General features: G+C 45.8%; 3 protein-coding genes across 3 annotated transcripts; 2 read left to right on the forward strand and 1 right to left on the reverse strand.

Moving 5' to 3' along the window:
- Positions 1 to 4,554: 4,554 nt before the first annotated feature.
- On the forward strand, positions 4,555 to 5,592 carry N7484_007973 (uncharacterized protein; the record flags this gene model as incomplete). Its single annotated transcript, XM_057118360.1, has 1 exon — positions 4,555 to 5,592. The coding sequence occupies one exon, from the start codon at positions 4,555 to 4,557 to the stop codon at positions 5,590 to 5,592; it is 1,038 nt and encodes a 345-aa protein (XP_056971395.1).
- A 1,936-nt stretch (positions 5,593 to 7,528) lies between these two features.
- N7484_007974 (L-Aspartase-like protein) lies at positions 7,529 to 9,864 on the forward strand (the record flags this gene model as incomplete). The annotated part of the gene is made up of 2 exons (XM_057118361.1): positions 7,529 to 7,772; positions 7,838 to 9,864. The coding sequence occupies 2 exons, from the start codon at positions 7,529 to 7,531 to the stop codon at positions 9,862 to 9,864; spliced, it is 2,271 nt and encodes a 756-aa protein (XP_056971396.1).
- Positions 9,865 to 10,833: 969 nt separating this feature from the next.
- On the reverse strand, positions 10,834 to 11,790 carry N7484_007975 (3-methyl-2-oxobutanoate hydroxymethyltransferase; the record flags this gene model as incomplete). The annotated part of the gene is made up of 2 exons (XM_057118362.1): positions 10,834 to 11,463; positions 11,524 to 11,790. 2 exons carry the CDS (start codon positions 11,788 to 11,790, stop codon positions 10,834 to 10,836), a joined length of 897 nt encoding a protein of 298 aa, XP_056971397.1.
- Between the last annotated feature and the right edge of the window lie 2,782 nt (positions 11,791 to 14,572).

Genomic DNA, 14,572 nt, shown 5'->3' on the forward strand with positions numbered 1-14,572 from the left:
AAACCCACAAATGGGTTGGGTTTTGGGCCCGTTGCTCGGCCCATTGTTGGGGGCCCATTGGGGGCCCACTAATTTACAAACAGTACAAACATTTACTTATTTTAGTAAAAAATCAAAATATACAGTCTTTTTGTGCATTTTTCTATTACTAGTCAGCAGATTTATGAGCGCCAAGACCAGTTTTATGTAAAGTTAGGCTTTTTGTGGGGCCCCATGGCCCAAAGCCCACAGTGGGTTAGGCTTTAGGCCTGACTCTAGGCCCATTTTTAGGTTTTAACGATGTCTAACTATTGATCCTAGGAGGTCGCATAAAAAAAGGAAAATTATATTCACTCTGATTTTCTGCGCGTAGGTTAACCTAAGTGGTTTTTTGAGGGGTTTATTTTTTTCAAGGCTTAGGAGGGCATTTTATTAAGGCTTAATAGACGGCAGAAAGATGCGTGCCACTGCTATGGATCACGTGAGCCGTCCGCTCGGATGCGGATTAATAAAATTAAATCAGAGCTTCGGATTACTTACTTGATGATTTCGTAATTCTCTATGACTAAGTTAGCTCAGGGGGCTGGGTTGGGCTACCAATAGCCCTGTGGGAGACCATTAGTTCATGCAAAGAACGGGCCCTATTCCCACCGGGCAACTCTGCAGACTAGAATAAATGGAAAGGAAGGGGCGCATGAGGCTGAAAGGCCGACGCCAACGCATTCTCTTGGCGCGCTTGGCATTATTTGCTTCTCCTCATCAGTCCAAATGTTGAATCATTCCGCGGGGTTCTTGTAGCGAGACTTGCACTTTTTTCATTTTGGACCAGGGGCTGCATGCATATACGAACCGCAAGCTTGATATGAAAAGACACAATTCGGTCGGGTAGGACTTAATAGGCTCTTTGAATATATTCATTCTCTCAACGGAAATATTTATATACCGGGAGTAGCTCTCCTTGAACTGGTGACTAGTAAGACGAACCTTGTATTCAACCCCCCACATCATCATGTCGCGGCTGCAGGAACTGGCAACAGGCTACCAGTATGATCAACTACCATATAACCATGGTGTTCGTGGAGACTGTAAGTGCTCTTCATTCCTTACTATCACCCAAAATTCACGATCACTCACTTTGTCAAGATGATTGCAATTTTCCTTCTGCGCCTCCGAAAATGGATAGAAGGCGTGACCGCAATATTGTTTGGGGACTGGTGTCAGCTGGCGTCATTTTAATGACCTGTTTTATCGGAGCCGCAGTAGCTTTCACCGTCATATTCGCTGTCAAAACTCGCAATATAGGCGGATATACCACCGATAGCCCAGAGTACACGCTCTATAAGAACACTAGATTCAAGGAATGCTACGACATATCAGCATCCGCTACTACAAATTGCAGCGCCATACGAGTCACTTTAAACGATACCAGCATTTCAGGATTTCAGGAACACAATGTCGGGTATCTTGGCAGTGACAAGTTGTTTGACAACCAAAAGGGTAGTGACATTACCTGGGACTGGTGTGAAGTCATAAGCTGCTTTGAAGATTATAAGGTCATTCCGTCCACTGCGCGTGATTCGGCCATTTGGCCCACTCTTCTCACTAGCTGGGGCGCAATTGCTACCTTCATCCTAGGATCACTTTTTCAATTTGGGCTACTGCAAAAAGCCTTATATAGCTCGAAGAAAAAGCCTTGCAAAGGCATCGGAGAAGTCGGCTGTTTAGTTGGCTACTCGTGCTTTTTGATCTAGGCTCGTTCGTCTGGTGGTGGGTGGGTTTTGGGAAACTAGCTGCCGCGCCAGATAGTGCTGCAACTCCTTTCATAACTGGCTGGGTCATCCCATGGAAATATGCCAGCTCGCTCAATTACCACCCATATTCATGCGCCTTTCGGAAGAATCCTCGTGGACAAAAGATTGCACGGGGAATCCTATACGGCCTAGCAGCGTTACAGTGGATTGCTTCATTGTATATATGGCATGTCAATTTTCCTTCTGGCATTTCCTCTCGCTGGGGCCTCCGTGCACCGAATCCGAGTTACGATTGTGTGACATCCCAAATTGACGCTTCACCTGGAGCTTCGACCTGCTCGGCGGAGCAAATATGCTCTCGCAACTGGCTGTTCATTGATCCTGGATATGAACCTACCTATCAGCATGAAGGTCCAATCTTGGCTATTGGTATTGTGTTTACCGTATTGACATTAGTGGCTTTATTCCCTGTGTTAATGGCGGTTTTTAGCATTTTTATGAACCTGGTCACGGGGGAAAAGGACATTAGTATGTCGCCTCGTAACACTCTACGATGGGCAGATATTGGCCCAGCTGCCTTCGTTTCATTTACAGCTATCTTTGAAATTATCGTTGGGTGCATCCTTGTTGACGATTTTGTGAAGAGACTTCGTGTTATTAGTCCTAATGCGGCAGTCACCTTCGACTGGGAATGTCAGGTTATTCACGTTGCTTTGAGTCCCTGGAGGTATTACATAGATGTGGACTATAACATAGGATTACGACTGGTCAAGATGTGGTTCAACTCATGAGTTGGTTTGGCTTGTATCGCAGGCTGCAAGTGTCAAAATTCGTCGTTTCGCCATTTCTCATACTCACAATATTATGCAGTAATCCCATCAAAGCTTCGGAAGAAACATTAAATTTTTCATCATACAATAATTCATTATGTTCATTCACATTCACGTATCCATATAGATGGTACTGGGTTCGACTTTGATGCGATCAATCCATTCAGTTTTTCCCAACATACGAATGGAAATTTCGATGTGCATATCTTATTTATCATATGAGAAAGTACCAAATATGTGGGGTACCTAACTAATGGACTTGAGCGCCATATCAATCAACTATCATATTTATCAATGCATTTAGTGGCTGATGTTTCAACTGGAAATCAACCGTAGATATAGGCATTTGGTTCCGGCCGTGGACAGACCACTTTCACCGTCGGTATTATCTAGGCGAACTTCTCTACCTTGATCTTCTACCTACCGCCGCACATTTGTATATTCCCAGGTTTCATTGCCTTTTACTGGGTTACGAGGGGAGTATCTGCTCCTATTAGTACTTATTCTACTTTCTATGACAATGTTCGAGTGTCGCCTAGTTGTAACGCAATGTGGAGTTCATTCACATTGGCTGACCATGTAAACATAGCACTTCTGGTGCGGATGCGTCTAAGCTTTGCAATCGCCAATCGAAATCATAATGGTAACACCTCTGTATGTTGTCCTAGCGACTCCAGATACGAGCAGACAAGCACCGGCATCATGGAAATCTCCTTTTTGGGAGATTAAAGCCTTCTCTCAGACTCCTCTCAGATAATTACCAGATCCGTGTGGTCGTATGGTCATATTCATGGATGGATGATCAACTTGATGGAAGTCCTGCGTTACCTACGCAGTGTAGGTGTATTGTTGCTCTATGAGGAACGTCGGTACCTCGGTACCTCAGTAAATCTTCTTACAAATTGAGTCTAGTCACATTCCACTGCACCTTTATTCCGAAATTCCGTAGGATTCGTACGGTCGGCTTCCTAAAATACTGGAAGCCTGTCTCACACCAGCGACTGGGCAACAGTATAATTCTGAAGGTCGATACATCCTTCGGCTCCAGCACCCATGTTTCTTCAGCATGGCACTCTCCAGCGCTATGAGGGCTATAAATCAGGATCACTACCCCAAGTCGTAAGTGCTGGTTCCTGTTTTGTTGGGTGGGGCGAGGAGCTAAGAATGGCTGCATTCAAGCGCATTTCAATAATGGTAAACTAGTAGTGTTATGGCAGCAGTTGTTACAGCCCTGTTACCTCTTGTTCAAAATTGGCAGACGTTATGCATTCCCCTGGATATCTGGTAAGATTTGGTAAATAGACTTCCAGGTCACACAGTGGGACGATCTCACCGCTGTGAAACTCGCAAAGCAGGTCATCCCCAGGGCTATCGAAGTTGTTCTCCGCAGTCCTAGTGTTACATTCATTAACCTACGCAAGCCTCCATCCTGGGTCTTGCATTCCGGACTCTATTCATGTCCCTCTTTGGTTAGTTCACGTTTGTGACTTACTAATCCGAAGCCGTCATAATTAGTAGTTAAATCATTCTTCAACCTGAATGAGATTTCATCTGACAATAAACCTTGGAATGTCAATTTCTAAAACAATATACCATCACCTGATATCAGGAATCAACAAGGCTTTATCGTTGCAGTTTTGGCTTATCGCGGCGGTGTGAAAGTCTCGGGATCATAACCCAAGAAAGCTCGGATAATGTCACAAAGCCCCGAATGCAAGACAGAACATAATAAAGTTTTGGAATCAGAGAACTATTGTGTGAGTACTGTCTATTATACACAAGGATCTATCAGAAAGCGAAGGCCGTTGAGTTGGGCGACATCCCTCCTGCCCAATGCGGCAACCTTCACCAAATGCCGCATCCGGTGGTTTGCAACCGTACATAGTACACGCATAGAACCATCCGCTAAATCGATGTGTATGGCCAGTAGATAAATTCATGATATGTCAAAAAAATCTAAAAAAAAAAAATATTCTCCATTTCAAAGAGTGAGAATGGTGCCACCGGGGGAGGTTTTGAGCACAAAGCTATTAAGTTTCTGTCTATTGTCGATCGGCTTCACTCTCTACCTTCTTTTTATTTCTTCCGGCCTCACTGATGGTTTCAGCGACTCACCGAGCCCCAAAGACGAACTTTCACATCCCACATATCGCGGTCGCTACGCCATCGCCACCTTTCTAGCTGCGAAATTTGACACAAAGCAAGAGGACAGCGATGATGAAGATGCCCATTACGTGAGCGCTCGGACGCTCGTGTATCAGCTACTTCACTCTCCTACCACCAAATTCCAAGAACCAGTGCCGGTAGTTATCCTCGTCACCAAAGATGTGCGGGAAAGTAAGCGCCAGAGACTGCGAGACGATGGAGCGGTTGTCGTCGAGGTCGAGCATCTAGCGCACGACATGGCAATCACTGTGGATCGCTGGGCTGAGACAATCATCAAACTGCGCTTTTTCGATCCCAGAATCGTGCCATATGAAAAAGTGCTCCTGCTCGACACGGATATGGTCCTTACCCGTCCTATTGGCGCAATTTTTCAAGATCCTGCCACCGAAGTAAGGCACACCGACCGATCGGCTCTTGTCGAGTCGGATGCACCTGCACCCCCGGAAGAGTTTATCATGGCGGCGTCACCAGAATCACTGCAATTCGATCACCCGTATCCCTTTCTTGATCCCGAAAATACCAAAGATTATTTTGACAGTGGCTTGCTTATGTACTCGCCTTCCATCGAGCTATTTCAGTACTATATGGAACTCATCAACAAGCCAGACCTGTTTCATACTGGCACGCCTGTCCAAGATCTCCTCAACTATGCCCACCGCTGGGGAGGACCTATGCCTTGGAAAAGGGTTCATTATTCCTGGTATCTGAATTGGCCCAACGATAATGACTTGAAAGGCAACATGTCCCTGTTGCACACCAAGGGGTGGGATCATGCCTTTTCATACTCCAGCGATGCTGTGAAGAAATTTGCTTTTGCGCGGAGGTGGGAGATGGAGGGGTATTGGATAGGCAAAGAACGTTCCTAGGGTCATTCAAAGTAAACAGGCCTGTATATCGGTGCTTAGACTTTTGCTGGTGTACATAGTTCAAATTAATCAGCCTGGCTGACCGGCAATGAGCTACTAATGTACGTATATGTACGAACGTGATTCCAGCCCCTGAAATAGTCGACTCTGGGATGGATTGACCAAACAAATACAAATAAATTAACTAGGAAGGAAAGTTCGAAGTTTCTCTCGTCCAAGCGAATCGTTCTTTTCTGTCATATCTTCCCCTGCCATATTGGGTGAAGAGTTCGAGAATTGAGGCTCAAACGCATCGGGAAAGAATTCAGATGCCAAATGCATGTATCGCATCGTCCGCCTATCGAGCGATGTTTCTCTTGGAAAGAAAAAAAGTTTATCAAATCAATCTTCGAGCCTTAGGGAAATGAATTCAGACATGATCATGGCAAAATATTTAATCATCTGAATCCATGAATTTCACTGCTACATGAACCTCTTGCTTCTCCCCCTGCTTTCCTCTCTCTCATCCTTCCCTCTGGCATCTAAAACTAGTTCCGGACCCCACCAAGCCGCGAATCCCCGAAACAATACACGCACTTTCGCGTCCCAGGCTGAATGCCTTGCGAGTACGAGTGTCTTTGAACGTCCCCTTAATACCCATTTTTGTACGATGGAAAGGAAGACATGGCCATCACCTTTCTTATAAGGGAAACGAAAGAAGATCAATCTACTGTCTCTGTGCGTCAGGCCCTTGCCTATATGAATGAACTTTTTCAATTCCAATTCAGTTTATATAGGCATGATTTATAGACAGCGTCAGCATGAGGGTATGGCTGAGCGTAGTCTTCGGCTTCTCAACGGATGATATCCAGTTCCATTTCCTTCCAATCAACACTGGAAGCGAAGTGACCAAATCCCTTTTTCTGACTACAGAATAAATCGCATTAACCTAGAGAAATCGGCAAGTAATTGAATGATGCTCTTGTGATAGTTGACGATTTGTCGTTGTTGTTTTTTGTTACTGTGTTTCTTTTTGTTCTGATAGGACTTCCAGTACTAATGTTGATGACGTTACAATGCTGTCATCAATGATACGCTACTTAGTACGTAATAGTTGCCCTGGCTGTGTATTGGAGCATGCAGATGTTATACAAGCATGCAAAACAACTGGATGACGATCTGGTTGATAATGCCCTACTTATGATTCCGCTTTGAGCCGTTGGGGTTATAGAGGTGGCTTTGGCATGACTACCGTGAATGTAAGCATGTCTATACTATTGCGTAGCTACACTGGCTGCAGACCACGCCTGACACTCTAGGTTCCCTTTGCTGTTGGATCTTTTTCTCCTAGACAGCTCTATCCGTCACCATCTTCCTTGCTCCCTTCGGTTTTCCTCAATTGTCACGACCGCCACAAAAGACATATGTTATGCTTCTTGTCAGGCGCGCCCTGATATTGCTAAATTGCCAATTGAATGATGTGACAGACATGTCAGATATGATATAGTTGTGCCAAGCTAGGGAGACGGAAGATAGCGGAGAGAAAGGGCCTATGTCCGTGTATCTAGGTGCTTTTGATTCCAATGTACTTGAATGGAATATGAAGTTTCAGAGCCCGGAAGAAGAATATTGAACATTAATTTGCTTTTACATATCAGATTATGATAAGTTGAGGGCGGGACATGTGCTAGGTCTGGGTCATGGGACCCGCACGGTGTGCGACCGTCCAGAGTGGGTCCACGATCGATCGGCGGATCTCGCAGCCCGTGGCGATCGCTGTGTAACCTTGCAATCCCACGCTATCGAATCGCCCTTGCTGATCACAGCTATATTGGTTGGTTCTTGCTTGGCTTGGTGTCACGCCCCCAGCTCTTCCTTTCAACCAGCTGAGAGACTCTCAAGGACTGATTGCGTCTCCCAGAATTCAAAGGCAAAGATCAGCCAAGAGGTGTTCATCATGTCTGCAGAAAATCATTATCAAATCGTGCTTGAAAATTGGAGAAGACTTCAGCATCTATCCACTTCAGCCGACAAGAATGCCGTGGTGGTGAGCGGAAATCAATTGACACTAGCGGATGTGGTAGCCGTGGCTCGGTATGGGACAGCGGCTTTCATCGATAAATCCCCTGAACTGAGGGAAGGCGTGGATAAGAGCGTCAACTTCCTGAGACAATGTGTCGAGCAAGGCGAGATCCTCTATGGTAGCTAACCTTCCATCAGTCATAAACCAAAGCGGTCCAATTCTAATCAAATTCCCCCTTTTCAGGCATAAACACTGGGTTTGGGGGTAGTGCCAACACCACGACGGACGATACAAAGAATCTTCAAATTTCCTTGATGCAAATGCAGCAGTACGGAGTTTTATCCAGTGCGGAGAACCGATTCCCAGGTGCAGGACACTCAGCAGCAGCTACGGAGATGCCTGAGTCATGGGTGCGCGCGTCAATGTTGGTCCGGTGCAACACCCTTGTGCAGGGCCATTCCGGCGTCAGATTTTGTATCATTGAAGCTCTGGCCGATTTTATCAACCGACAATATACTCCACTTGTTCCTTTGCGAGGAAGTATTTCTGCCTCTGGTGATTTAAGTCCCCTTTCCTACATCGCCGGTGTCTTGGAAGGCAATGCCAAGCTCCTGCTACGGGCACCAATGAGTGCGGAAACTTCTCGCCAGGAAACGAAGCGCCGAGAGCTTGTTTCTGCAGATAAGCTTTTAGCCCAGATCGGAATGCAGCCTATATCTCTTGGCCCAAAAGAAGGTTTAGCATTGATCAACGGCACGGCAGTCTCTTCAGCTGTTGCAGCAATTGGCCTTCACGAAACGCATCATCTGGCGGTTCTGTCCCAGGTTCTGACGGCGATGGCAGTGGAAGTCATGTCTGGTAACCCCGAAAGTTTTGATCCCTTCATTGCTCAGGTTCGCCCTCACCCTGGGCAGATTGAGTCTGCCGCGAACATTGCCAAATTCCTACAAGGGTCAAGACTCACGCAGGTTGTACATGGGCATCAAAAGATGGGGGTGGGAGCTGCTCCTGCGCTGCGCCAAGACCGCTACCAGCTCCGCACAGCCTCGCAGTGGATGGGCCCAATACTCGAAGATCTCACCCTGGCTCATAAGCAAGTGACCGTTGAGCTCAATTCAACTACCGATAACCCTCTGATCGATAGTGAAGGGCGCCGAACACTTCACGGAGGAAACTTCCAGGCTCTTTCCGTCACTCTTGCCATGGACAAAGCCCGCTCCGCACTACAGCTTATGGGCAAAATGCTGTTTGCACAATGCACTGAAATCATCAATGCCGACCTGAACAACGGTCTCCCACCGAATTTGTGCTTTGATGAGCCCAGTCTGTCCTACACTCTCAAGGGAGTCGATATCGGCATGGCTGCCTATACCTCCGAGCTGGGCTTCCTCGCTCACTCAGTTGGACCAAACGTGCAATCTGCTGAGATGTCTAACCAGGCCATCAATTCGTTGGCCCTTATATCTGCGCGGTACACACAGACGGCAATCGATGTCTTTTCCACCCTTGCCGCGTCATATATCTATGTGCTCTGCCAAGGACTAGATCTGAGAGTGCTCCAAATGGATTTTCTCGAGAATCTCCAGCCTGCCGTAGAATTAATTACCACCCGCACATACAGCCCTTTCTTGACAGGTCCTTCTGCCTGCAAGGACCTCAACTCGCTCTTGTGGACACATCTTACAGGCGCTCTCAAAACATCGGCAGCAACCACAAAAGACTCACAACAACGATTTACTATGGTTGCCCAATCAGCTCAGTCTGTGGTGGTTACCTTCTTTGCCTCTCATCCCGAGTCAACAACTGGATATAGCCCTCAAATGACTACTATTCACGCCTGGGCCAAAGATCTGGCGACCGTCATTTCCGACACATTCAAGGCCAGTCAACTCCTCCTGGTCAGTCCACAGTGCCCAACATCCACGTACCTCGGGTCGGCGGCACGCATCATGTATGATTATGTGCGCCACACTCTGAAGGTCCCACTGAACCGTGGTCTTGTCGACCATCCTACTTTCCAACACACGAAACGGTCAACAAACATTGAATCAGACGCACAGAACTCGTCAAATGAAGATAAGCAGATCATCGGCACCTATATTACTAGAATTTATGAAGCTTTGCGCTCTGAGGCTTTGATTGTTCCACTCATGGAGTGCCTGGAACAGGGCAAACAGAATGGGCATCGCGATACCATTGCAGTGGTTGCACCAGCTAGAGAGAACCGAAAGAGTTTCTCCAAATCATCTAGACCTCAGGTTGTGCATTAGAGAACCGCTTGCTTGCTTTCTCTTCCAGTGGTGTCTTCTTTTCTTTATTGATCAATTCTCATATCGCTTTCTCGTGTATAGACTGTCTAGAATTCTGAATGCAAACCCGCATGACATCATCAACTCAACAAGTTTACGTGCTTAAGTCATTTAAACTTTCGTTTGAGCCTGGTTTCATGGAGTTTTGGCCTACCATAGATACTCAATATATGTTCTTTAGCAGTGCTAAGTCGAGGATTGATTAGTCAGTCCGAAAGAGAATTGATTAATCACAATTTCGTGTAGCCGAGGCTCAAGATGAGGGTTCGTCATCATTCCAGAGTGTACACAGTAGATTGCTGGCTGTCAAGTCAAGAATAGTGCCGAAAGTGGAGGGAGGACACAGATGTACACGACAGATTTCAGTCTGACGGAGTAAAGTGCCGCGAACGGAGAAAACATCAAATTCGATTTACCAATCACGGAAGCTCTAACGTAATCAGATACAGTTTACACAGTTCACAGACAATAGATTCACGGATGAACCCATGTAGTTCTCTAACTACGACAGAGCGACTTGGAGTTGTATTTAGTAGGCCAATCGGGACGGAGATAATTCAAGCCCAGAAATTGGATTACCGTATTATCGTAATAAAACCAGGCCAGGCACCGCGCGAGCCACGCTCAAGTGGGGATTTTGTGTAATCTAACGTCAGCCGCTCAGCTGGTCCACATTCACTTTCCGCCGACCTCTCGCAGAAGTTTCATTTCTTTATAACTAATCGAACTGACAGGTTGCCTGAATAAAGACTGGACACCCTGGTATTACTTGTACGCCCTGGACCCTTCTATATATACGCTTTTACCATCATCACCAGCGTAATCTATATGCAATTTTTTCTGTAATATGGAGATGCAAAGGATTTCAAATTTTCGGTTGAGGAAGGACGGTAAGGGGTATGCCCTTCATCATTTATCTATCACTTGATATTAAGACGTCTCTTCGCGATGACTTTCATCCAACATACGCCGCAACTCTCCAATCACCTCTTCCGACATAGGGTATGTATACTCAGACGAAGGATATGCTCTGCTCTTGACCTCATCCCTATATTTCTCAACTCCTTGCAGGGCTTCATTCCAGACATTTGCATATGTCTTCACAAACTTGGGCAAAAATCTTCCAGGTGGAAAATTGCCCATCATGTCTATCTGAACAAGCACCTGCCCGGAACACCCATTTCCAGATCCAATTCCAATTGTTGGAACTCGAAGCTTGCTAGTGACCAAAGCGGCGACTTCAGCAGGTACTGCTTCTATGATGACCAGAGAAGCACCCGCTTCTTGCACTGCTAAAGCGTCGCGCAATAATTTCAATGCACCAGCAGCTGTTTTCCCTTGAACTCTGAATCCACCGAGAGAATTTTGCCTCTGAGGAGTAAGACCAACATGTGCCATGACTGGAATACCTGCATCCGTGATTCTCTTGATAGTCGGGGCCATTTCCTCGCCGCCCTCGAGCTTCACAGCATTCATACGTCCTTCTTTGACGAATCGAATGGCTGTTTCCAACGCTTGTTGTGGTGAAACCTCGTAGGAACCCATAGGAAGGTCTCCAATCTATGCGACGACGCACTTGTCAGCATCCAATCCTTTCAAGCCGAAGCTTCTAATACCTACGGTGAATGCACATGCAACAGCTCGTGAGACACTACGACAGTGCAATAGCATCTCCTCGACGAGGACCTCATTTGTATCCTCCATCCCCATTGCAACCATGGCCAAACTATCCCCGACCAGCACTATATCCATTCCTCCAGCGTCAGCAACACTAGCGCTTGGGAAGTCATGGGCAGTGAGGACACTGATCGGTTCCCCTTTCTCATAGAGACGGGCAAGGCCTTGGACTGTCATTTTCTTTCGCGATTTCATGGTGGAACTGCCCATAGGCGAATGTGAACTATACCGGACTGAGCATATATTGTGTGCACTGGTGGGCATCTTTGTCACTTTAGCTTCCATTTTAGAAGGCTGAGTGAAAAATGAGTGCGAGGGGACGCTGCTGGAATAGCGGCTTAGTGCACGCGATGCCACACTAGAACGTCCATGTGCTATCCGTAAAGCCATAGTAATCAAATGACGAATATTTTGAAACCAGCAGGTGTTCCAAGGATTGACCAGATAAATAGTAAACAAAGCTTTGGGAGAAGAATTCTTTTCTCTCTTTTATGTGTGTTGGATGGAGTCCACAGTCTTGTATGTGCTGCGTATAACGGGGAACCCAGCAAAATCGGCAATGCCATCGCTCCGAATTTCGGATTGTACACAACCTCGGCAAAATAGAAATTCGGGGCCCTTGTTACAGTTACGTACCTCTAATTTTGGAAAGAATGTCAATGCAATGGAACGTATGCAAGCAGCTTGCGCGAGCAGGAATTTCCATTCTCTGATGTAATAAATCAAGTCCCCTGGGAGCCACGTAATTATTGAACTTGATTTGAGATATGAGAAAAGGTAATCACATATCGTGCTATAGGTTGACTACCGAGGGTTGGATGACAAAGGCTTTTTCATTTATGCACAACGACACCTGCATACAAGCTTGAATATGCATGCAGAGACAGTTGCTTTCGAACCGATTATTCACTTACAGCGTAGTCTTGTTTCGCTCCCTGGTTTCCGAGGAGATAAACAGATTGCGTGTCTTCTCGTTTATTCGGGTGTTGGTAGCAACTACATGCATCGATGTTTGATCATCCAAAATCGCCTAAACACCGCAATATCTATCAGTCACGAAGCAGTGGTCGAGCTCCTAACATTTTCCATGGCAAGTTTAAATGAAAGTATGAACACTGACGTATTTAATACTCTCTCTTTAAGTCTTTATTTAGAGATCGTGTTTGTGTTATCACAATGCACTCGCGTTGGATCGGTTGTCAATGCCGAAAACCACAGAGACTTTACAGAACTGTCGTAGGCATAGTAGACTATGCTAGCAGAAATGGGAACGCTTCTTATAATTTTATCAATGATCAGAGTGACCAGGATTCAACATAATCTTGAAATTCATAAGCAAACTATCAGCTGAGTGGCTAAGGCCTGTTTTATATATACAGTTGTCCCGCGGTGGACCTCAGCCGAATGAAGTGAGATGATAACGACACTTTGCCAAACAATTTGGTAATTCTATCACGGCTCTAGGTACGAATGGCTGGATCCAGTTATTGTTTTGGGGTAGCTAGTGGAAAAACGATGGAGAAAATCGCCATATTTGTGCTTATAAAAGCTGGGGACTGAGCAGTCTTGAGATGCTTCGCAGGCATGCTGTCGGCAATATTAATTTAGAACGTTCTTCAAAAAGACAGTATTCAAGCAAGATAACTGATTCATTCTAGCTTTTACTCACCTCATTCGCTCCGTCAGAAGGACTAAACACATCTGCCAATACTGCCAACCACTAGTACGTATTTTCTACTATTGAAATTCTTGTCGCTCCATCAGCGAACACAGCAGGACCTGCGGACTGTCCAAGTATATAACCAGCTTTTAGATACACATCATAGACTAGCACAAAGCTTGCAATATATCACCTTCAGTGTGCTGTGCTAATTTGGGGCCTTCCGACCGGGGACTGCTGTCTTAAATGGCCCTTGGTAAGCATTGCCATATCACCATGTAATGCTTTTCAAAGCCTTTATTACGACTTCCACTCTAGCATACAGGCTTTCTGTACATATGGAATTGCATCAACAAAGCACCAGGATCGCATCTTGCGAATATACATGGCACTGGTGTGGGAATTTCTTCGATAGAGTACCATGAGTATGGTATCAACAGTACCTATATCATCTACATGACCAGTTCCTCTGATTACCATTGACATCGCGAGTATCTGGTAAGTGTTAGTTAATTCATTTTATCTGTCGAAATTTCCTCAATGGCTGATTTGGTACAGCGATCGTTTTTTAAGTGAGAAGATCCGTGATGCGCTAGATCTTAATCAGAAAGAATCAGTAGTCCTAAATAACACACTGAGATCTGTTGAAGATCCTTGGACAGTCCGAACACAACTGAACTTGTTTGAAGAAAGGAAACGAGAAAGAAATTTCCAGGTTTCATATATACTTTGGTCAGGCACAAACAGACATCTATTGCGTTGTGCAGGCAGTGACCTGGAAGGTGTGGACTCCATGGATAGTCTCAGCATACCCCCGCCTAGGCCTTCAGTTTCGCGTATGCTTTGTCATATCCGCAGAGATTTTATAACTTTGACAATCTTCCTCAGCCCTCAATTGGCGCTGCAATTTCACCGTCGCAATCGTCTGTCCCATGGGCAAGAGCGTGCCATATGCCTATTTCCCGTTCGGTGGCTGCACTATAGCTGTGGGTGATTTTGCTTTTTTTTCCCTGCATCATTGAAGCGGAGAGGTCTCTGGCCTAAATTGGGGCAGCGTTGAAAGTGCGAGTTTCGAGTAAGTCTGGCAAATCAAGGCGACGCTAGCACGTATAGAGGCAAGCGCGGCACGCACAGGTATTAATGAAAGTTGCATCGATAGTTCAATGGCGCGTTTCTTGGCAGTCTATATGAATGAGAATGACAATGGTTCTAAACAACCAATGTAGGTTCGTTCTATAGATCCCGAGAGCTAATACGAGATAAAGAAAAGTATGTCATCCGTATAAATTAAGCGAGAAGCCCTGCGGCTACAGATGACTCATCTCAAGCGCC

The sequence above is a fragment of the Penicillium longicatenatum genome (genome assembly GCF_028827895.1).
Source record: "Penicillium longicatenatum strain IBT 33135 chromosome Unknown contig_4_segment0_segment0, whole genome shotgun sequence".
NCBI lineage: Eukaryota > Fungi > Ascomycota > Eurotiomycetes > Eurotiales > Aspergillaceae > Penicillium > Penicillium longicatenatum.